This window comes from Papilio machaon, chromosome 24, assembly GCF_912999745.1.
Source record: "Papilio machaon chromosome 24, ilPapMach1.1, whole genome shotgun sequence".
Lineage (NCBI taxonomy): Eukaryota > Metazoa > Arthropoda > Insecta > Lepidoptera > Papilionidae > Papilio > Papilio machaon.
Window position 1 is genome coordinate 12501 of NC_060009.1, and position 8128 is coordinate 20628.

The 8128-nt window shown below is 59.1% G+C and overlaps 1 protein-coding gene across 1 annotated transcript; it reads right to left on the reverse strand.

Moving 5' to 3' along the window:
- Positions 1-5369: 5369 nt before the first annotated feature.
- Positions 5370-7740, reverse strand: LOC123722352 (nucleolar protein dao-5-like). Its single transcript, XM_045683867.1, has 2 exons — positions 6259-7740; positions 5370-6200 (listed from the first exon to the last, which is right to left on the reverse strand). Exons 1-2 carry the CDS (start codon positions 7738-7740, stop codon positions 5370-5372), a joined length of 2313 nt encoding a protein of 770 aa, XP_045539823.1.
- Between the last annotated feature and the right edge of the window lie 388 nt (positions 7741-8128).

Consider the following 8128-nt stretch of genomic DNA (forward strand, 5'->3'; position numbering starts at 1 on the left):
GCCTGCTTCCTCTGGACCTACGGGTACAAGAAGCGGCCCTTCTTTACGAAGTAAAGAAGGGCCACAGCCAGCGAGTGCTGCGGGACCGAGATTTGGAGAGACCGACAAAGTACGAAGAGGCCGAGCACCCCGCCCACCTGGAAGGGCTGCAGTTCGACTGCCTGACGGACGGTGACGAGGTTGCCCAGCGAGCTACCGTCGATGTAAGAATTTACACCGACGGTAGCAAAATTGACGGCAGAGTCGGCGCGGCGTTATCCATATGGGATAGCGCCGCGGAGACCTCCTGCCGGAAATTAAAGCTGGGGAACTTCTGCACCGTATATCAGGCGGAACTGTATGCCCTATATGAGGCCGTGAAATTTGTTGTTAGGAGCCCCTCAAGGAGGTTTGGCATTTACTCCGACTCCAGGTCCGCCCTAGAGTCCTTGCGTAGCATCGATTCCCTCCACCCCCTCGTAGGGGAAATAAGAAGAATGATGAAAGGTTGTGTGGAAGTGGGGAAGGAAGTGAGATTGAATTGGATAAAAGCGCACGTGGGGGTGGAGGGAAACGAGAGGGCGGACCAACTAGCAAAACAAGCGGCAGTCGGAGTAAAGACCAAGCCTCACTACGACAAGGTCCCTGTTTCATTCGTCAAGCGACAACTCCGATTGGACTCGCTTGACGAATGGAACAGGCGCTACAAAGAGGGAGTCACGGCCTCGACAACGAGAGTCTTCTTCCCTGACGCCATAAGCGCCTACCCAGTGCTCCGCAATCTAGAGATGGACCCCGTGCTGGTACAAGTCTTAACAGGTCACGGGGGGTTCGCAGAATACTTACACAGGTTTAAGTGTAAGACGAGCCCCTCGTGCATCTGCGATCCAGCACGGGGAGAATCCGTGCTGCACGCCATTGTAGAGTGTCCGGAGTTTGACAGAAGAAGAGCAGAGCTGGAAATAGAAGTTAAGGAGAGAGTAAATTTAGAAAATATAAGCAACTTAATGGCAAGTAAAGAAAATAGAGGGAAGTTTGTAAATTATTGTAAAGAAGTGGGAAACAGGCTAGTAAAGAGAAATAAAACACAGTAGGAATGCTGTCGGCCTTGAAATGAAATTAAATTAAGCTAGTTGTAAAATGATGTACTGTGATATTTTATTTCACATTTATATAGACATAAGTATAGTATTAAGTAAATTTTAAATTATATGTTAGTAAATTTTTTAAATTGTAAATAGATAGCAAATTATTTATTGTATTTATATAGCATAAGTTTTAAAATAGTATTAAGAAAACATGTAATAAATATAAGCAACTAGTTTTAAAAAATTAAAGATCATAATAAAAAAGAACGACAAAGTCTCTGGCTAAACCACGCCAGGGGGAGAAGGAGAGGGCGGCATAGCGCCGCCCATTAAAAAAAAAAAAAAAAAAAAAAAAAAAAAAAAAAAAACCTAACCTAACCTAACCTAACCTAACCTAACCTAACCTAACCTAACCTAACCTAACCTAACCTAACCTAACCTAACCTAACCTAACCTAACCTAACCTAACCTAACCTAACCTAACCTAACCTAACCTAACCTAACCTAACCTAACCTAACCTAACCTAACCTAACCTAACCTAACCTAACCTAACCTAACCTAACCTAACCTAACCTAACCTAACCTAACCTAACCTAACCTAACCTAACCTAACCTAACCTAACCTAACCTAACCTAACCTAACCTAACCTAACCTAACCTAACCTAACCTAACCTAACCTAACCTAACCTAACCTAACCTAACCTAACCTAACCTAACCTAACCTAACCTAACCTAACCTAACCTAACCTAACCTAACCTAACCTAACCTAACCTAACCTAACCTAACCTAACCTAACCTAACCTAACCTAACCTAACCTAACCTAACCTAACCTAACCTAACCTAACCTAACCTAACCTAACCTAACCTAACCTAACCTAACCTAACCTAACCTAACCTAACCTAACCTTTTTTTTTTTTTTTTTTTTTTTTATAGTCTGGAAATGCATTTACGCACCCCCTACGCCGGGCTGTGCAATGGCGTAGGGGAGTGTGGGACTCGCCGGCCGCAGAAGGCGACCGGAATACCCACTAAAACCAGACTGCCCTCTCACGCGTTACGGCGGGGCCACGGGAAACGCGTTAGCTTACTTCCGTGACCCCGCCTGCGTTTAGCCTTTACGGCCCTCTAAGTTTTAAGTCGTGGGGAGAAGGGCAGCAGCAAATTGCCGCCTCCTCCTCCCCACTCTTCTCTGCCGGAGCGGGGGCGCTAGGGGATCCCCTTCGCGCTCCCGCTCCCTCTCCTCCTTCTGCGACATGACCAATTCACAGAAGGAGGAGACCGCGTTCCAAGACCTCTCACTTCCCAATATGGCGCGTATGACGCCGGGAAGTGAGAGGTCGCCGCCTATCGCCGCCACCAGAGTGCGGCGCTCATCATTCCAGGCGCAGCACACTTCGAGTGTGTGCTGCGCCGTATCCTCGCTGGCGCCGCACTCGTGGCAGCGCATCGTCACCTCCCTTCCGATCCGACACAGGTACCGTCCGAAACAACCATGCCCGGACAGCACCTGTGTCAGTCGGAAGGTGAGGGAGCCGTGGCTCCTCCCACACCACTCCGGGAGCTGCGGGCGTATGGCCTCTATGGTGCGCACGCCATATTTGGCGTGCGCTAGGCCTCTCGCCCACAGCTCCACGGTCGTCCTTCTCCTCACCTCCCGGGCGCGGGAGAGCTCCTCTAGAGCTGGGGCTTCGCCCCGAGCTCTCTGTGTAGCCCGCGCCCAGTAGGCTTCGGCCAGCACTCCCGCCTCAATCTCCCACGGAGGGGTGCCGGCCAAAACGCAGGCCGCCGCGTGGCCTACCGTTCGGTAGGCCCGGCACGCACGCGCCGCAACAATGCGTTGCGGCCTGCGGAGGAGGGCCCTGTTCGGTGCATTAAGGGCGCGAGCCCATATCGGTGCACCGTACAGGGCCATACTCTTGACGACCGTGGTGTACAGCATCCTCGCATGTACACCCGGACCGCTGAGGTTGGGGAGGAGCCTCGCCAGGGCTGAGGCCGCGCCCACAAGCCGGGGGGTCAGCGCTCGGAAGTGGTCACCGAAGCGCCAACCCCCGTCGAGGACAAGACCCAAATATTTTATCCGGGCCTTGACCCCGACTTCCTCTCCGTTGACCCGGAGGGTGGCCCCCGCAGGTACCCTCCACCGAGGCCCTTTAAAACAGAGGGCCTCGGTCTTACTGAGGGCCACTCGGAGGCCTAGTGCCTCGATCCTCCGGGTCAACAGTGTGGCTCCGGCCTCAGCCCTTCTCACGAGCCGGCTCCAGGTGGTGTCCCGGACGGCTACCAGCGTGTCATCTGCGTAGCAGATGACCGCCATCCGGGACAGCACCTCTCCGCGGATGGCCCAGTCATATCCGATGTTCCACAGGAGGGGCCCTAGCACAGACCCCTGTGGAACACCGGAGGCCATCCGCCTTTCCTCTCTTCCGGTTCTCCCCATGTAGGACACTACCCGCCCTTGCAGGTAGTGTCCTACGACTCTCCGCAGGTAGAGGGGCACTCCGTGGTACCGGAGCGCCTCCTCTATTACCGCAAAGGGGAGGGAGCCGAAGGCGTTGGCGATGTCTAATGACACCGCCATGGCTCCCTGCCCCTTTTGGGCCGCTTCGTCGGTGAACTTCTTCAGGGCGGCCAGGGCGTCCAAGGTGGATCGTCCTGACCGGAACCCGAATTGGTTCGCCGAAAGCTGCGGCCCGTCCCTCTCTAGATGCTGGATGATCCGGGCAGCTATGACTCGCTCTAGTAGCTTCCCGGCCTCATCCAGCATCACTAGTGGGCGGTATCCCGACGGAGAGTCCGCGGGGCGGCCTTCTTTCCTGATGAGGACCAGCCGCCCCTCCTTCCACACCTCAGGGAAGTGCCCCGCTGCCAGGCAGTCCTCGAAGAGGCAGCGTAGGCGGTCCCCGAGGTGCTTCAGCGCGATGGGGAGAACCTTCCCCGGGACCCCATCCGGTCCCGGGGCCTTCCGCGGGCCTTGGAGCCGGCGGGCCGCCCCTATCATTTCCTCCTCGGTTATCGGAGGAGGATTAGGGACGGCGGCGTCGTCCTCGTCGTCATCCCTCTGCTGCGACATGCGCGGTGGCTCGAATGGGGGGCTGTCTGGAAATAGCCCCTCTACCACCGCGCTGAGGACGGCCGGCTCCATGGCCTCCGTGGGGGGCGCCGTTTTGAATTTGGCCCGTACCATCCGGTACGGGCGCCCCCACGGGTCCGCGTCTAGGGCCGCCAAGAATTCTGAATATGCAGCATCCTTGGCGGCCCCTATGGCGGCTTGGAGCGCCTTTTTGGCCGAACGCGTTTCGGCCTGGAGGCGCTCCAGCTCGCCCGGCTCCCGGTGCCGACGTCTTCGGCACCGGGATAGAGCACGGCGAGCGGCGTTGCTGGTGGCACGCAGGGCCGCGAGGTCCCGCGACCACCAGTACACCCCTTCTCGAGGCGCGAGGCGTCGAGCCCTAGGCATTGCCGCGTCACAAACAGCCGTCAGGTCCCGACGGAACCTGGCAGCCCTTTCTCCGACCCCCAAAGAATGAGGGGGGTCGGAGGCCCACGCTGAAACAATAGCGGCCTCCTCTGCCAGGTCTTCGTCGAGACGTGACAGCTGCCACCTAGGGAAGACGCCTCTGCCGCCCGCCGTGCGGGTTTGACGCCCAGGGGGCGCTGTGGAGACCCTGAACCTGATGTACAGGTGATCTGACAGGGTCTCCACATCCTCCAGGACGCGCCAACACGAGATGCGCGCGCCGATACTGGGGGTGGCGAACGTCACGTCGACGACTGAGCCACCCCGGGCGCGCACACATGTGAAGGCGCTGCCCCGGTTCTCCGGGACCAGGCCAATAGTGAGGGCCCAATCCCGAAGATGCGCCCCCTTGACGTCGGTGATGGGGGATCCCCAAGCCGCGCACTTAGCATTGAGGTCCCCCATCACGATGACCTGGGCTGGCAATGCCCTCCGCACCACCAGCTCCAGGCCATCCAGGAACCTCTCAAATTGCGAGAGGCTCCTGTTCGGGGAGAAGTAGACTCCGATGAGCACTACTTCTCCCCAGTTTGCCGCCACGTAACCCGCGCCCCTCTCCCTGAGAGAGAGGATTTGCGGGCCCGTTGGCGGCGCCACCATTCCGACCGAGCCCTCCGTGTCCCCGACCCAATGAGGCTGGGAAGGGATGAGGTAGGGCTCGGCCACGACCGCAACGGCAATTCTCCACTCCGCCAGGGCCTGCATGAGCAGGTCCTGTGCGCGGGCGGAGTGGTTGGCGTTGGTCTGCAGGAACTCCGTATGCAGGTGTCTGGGCATTTATGACACCTGCATACGTTCCTCTTCGGGCTGTTGTTGGGGCCCGGACGGCGGCTGCGCTCTTGGCGCAGGGGGAGGGCCGGTGGAGCGGGCCTTCCCCCTCATGGTGGGGGGGGTGCATTTAGCCCCCCCCATGACGTGGGCGTGCGGGCAGCCTGTCCTTTTACACACGGCGCAATTGACAGGCGCCTCGCACGCGGCCCTCTTGTGGCCCTCTTGGCCACATCGGAAGCAGAGGCGACCATCCTCCGCTTCCGACGGGCATAGGGCCCGGGTGTGGCCCAGCCGCATGCACTTAAAACAGCGCAGCGGCCGGGCCCTTACCGCGGTGATGGTGGCCATACTCCACCCTATGGCCACCTTCCCTATTTGGGCGACGGCTTTCGCCGCCGCCGCCGGACACCTCACAAGGGCAGAGCCCCCACCCCAGAAGCTGGACCTGATGAGGCCCACTCTGACGGCATCGGGGTGGCAGCCCCCAGCTGTTGCCAGTCTGGCTGCCACCTCCTCGCGCGTTACCGTCTCGTCCAAGCCCGAGACCCGGAGGTCCGCGAGCTTGGACGGACGCGCGATGTCCGCCCAGTCGCCAATGACGCGTGTCAATTCGGCGGCCAGGCGGTCGGCCGTCTCTTCCGGGGTGTTTCCCCCCACCTCCATCAGCTTGGAGCCGGTCATACTCGTCCGTACTTTGACCGTCTCCAAGCCGAGGTCCCTAAGGCAGATCGCCGCCTTGGCTTTGGCCAGTACATCCGTGTACTTGGCCTCGGCGACCTGCCCTTCGGCGTTTGTGATCGTGGCCCCTGGTTTGAGAGTGACGGTGATAGCCGCCGTCTTGGGGGCCACGATCTTTACCGCTTTGGGGGGGGGGGGCAGCCCGCTGCGTTCTTACAGGTTGGACCTGTGCAGCGGGCGGGGCCCTGGCCGGAGCCTTCTTGCTTTTCTTTCCGGCCTTCCGGCCGACTACCTTGGACCACTGAACCTCTTCGCCCCCGGATGTTTGGGGGGCAGGTTCAGTGGTTGCGGCTTTGGCTTTTTTAGCTGCCCTTGCGTTCCCCTCTCCGCTAGCAGGTGGAGGGGGGGGAGGGGCGGCCGGTCCGGTCTTATTGATTCGCCTCTTCGGCTTCGGGGCTGGACCGGCTTTGGCCACAGGGGCCTGGGCCGGTCGTGCTTCGGTGCCTTTGGTGGTACCGGTTGCCAGTCTTGGCCGGGCCACAGGGCGCGGCGGCGGCGGGTGGTGTTGGTCCGCTTGAAGAGGCGGTCTGACCACCGGCTCAGGGGGGAGGCGCGTTTCCAGGTCTCCTAGGCGGGCATTTACCATCCCGCCTACGGACTCTAGAAGGTCGCGCCTCATCTCCTCGAGGGCGCCCCTGAGCACAGTCTCCACTCCCTCCTCCCGGGCCAGAGGAACCTCCCTCGGAGTCGCGGCCGCTTTCCTCTGCGACTCCGAGTATGCTTCCTTGAATGCCTTGAGCTCCGCGCGGATGAGCTCCACTTCCCTTGCTAGCCTGGCATTTTCCGCGCGGAGTCGGCGCTGTTCCTCCTGAGGGGTGATCGAGCGGAGCTCCTCCACCGCCTCGATCACCTCTTTTGTGGCCCGGTTGATCTGTCCCAGGACCGTGCCCTTGATGTTGCCGCTCTTTTTTACCTCCCCCTGAATGGCGGCCACATTCAGGAGGGCTTTAGCGGCAAGGGCCTCGATCGTCGCGGCCGCCGGCTGGGAGCACCTCGGCTCCGACGGGTCCCTGGGCGGGAGGCACGGGGGCCGGTAGGGGGGGGGGTTCGAGCTGCTTGCTCCACTCTCCCCCCCCTCCGCCAGATGTGCTTTGGCCTCCTTCAGGTAGCTACTGTGAGCCCCTGGTCGTCTTGGGCGGCCTCTTGCCGCCGTTGATACTTTGACGGCCACCGGGGCCGCCGCTCCGTCGTCTTTCAACGCCCTCTTCTTCGGCATTTTTGCCGGAAATCTGAGGGCGAGTCTCGGGGCTGTAGGGGCGGCCTTATTCGCCTCCCCTAGGTCTTTTGTGCCCTCTATCGTGCTGTCCGAGTCAGACGAGGACAGACCGGATATTCCGGACATTCCAGATATTTCAGAGACCGGCACCAACTCCGCGTCGCTCGTCTCTTCCTCCTCTGCCTGGTCCTTACCAGCCTTTCCTCCTCTTCCTGTCCACGCTTCCTTCTCCTTCCGATTCGTCAAATCCATATCGCTTGCTGTCATTTCCGGGTTTCGTGCTGAGGTTGTTGGTTTTTGGCATGCTTTGGCCCCCCCAGAGTACGTGGGCCGGCCAGAGGTCAGAATGACCTCTGGGAGGGATTCTCCGCTGGCATAGCCAGCGGTACCCTCCTGGGGTATATACTTATTAAAGTCTGCCATTGTCCATTTTGTCCGGCGTTGTCGGACACCGGAAGCCGCCTTTGTTGAGCAGGGTGAGGTCCCCCAGTCATGACGCGCGGCCTTGGAGGCCGCCATACTCCGACCGAAGTCCGCTGCCTTTTAACGTGATGCCGCACGCCCTCGTCGATGTTCCGCAGGCCTGCCCGGTATGGGTGGCCCTGTCCGGTGTAGCCCTACGGAACATCCACCTCCTCCTCAGGGTAATTTTTTATAGAGGTTTTCTTCCTCGCGGCCCCACGCTCAGTGCGCAGAGCCCCCGTTTCCGCTCAGTGCGGACTTACGGTTTACTTGGCGTCCACCGATCATAAAGACCAGTGGGCGCCAAGTGTGGTGTTGCCACCAGGGTAATTTTTTATAGAGGTTTTCT

Coding starts and splice junctions, on each gene's coding strand:
- LOC123722352 (XM_045683867.1), bottom strand. CDS start 7,740: ATGGCAGACTTTAATAAGTATATACCCCAGGAGGGTACCGCTGGCTAT. Junction 6,201..6,258: donor CCGCTGCACAGGTCCAACCT/GTAAGAACGCAG, acceptor GTGGCCCCCAAG/ACGGCGGCTATCACCGTCAC.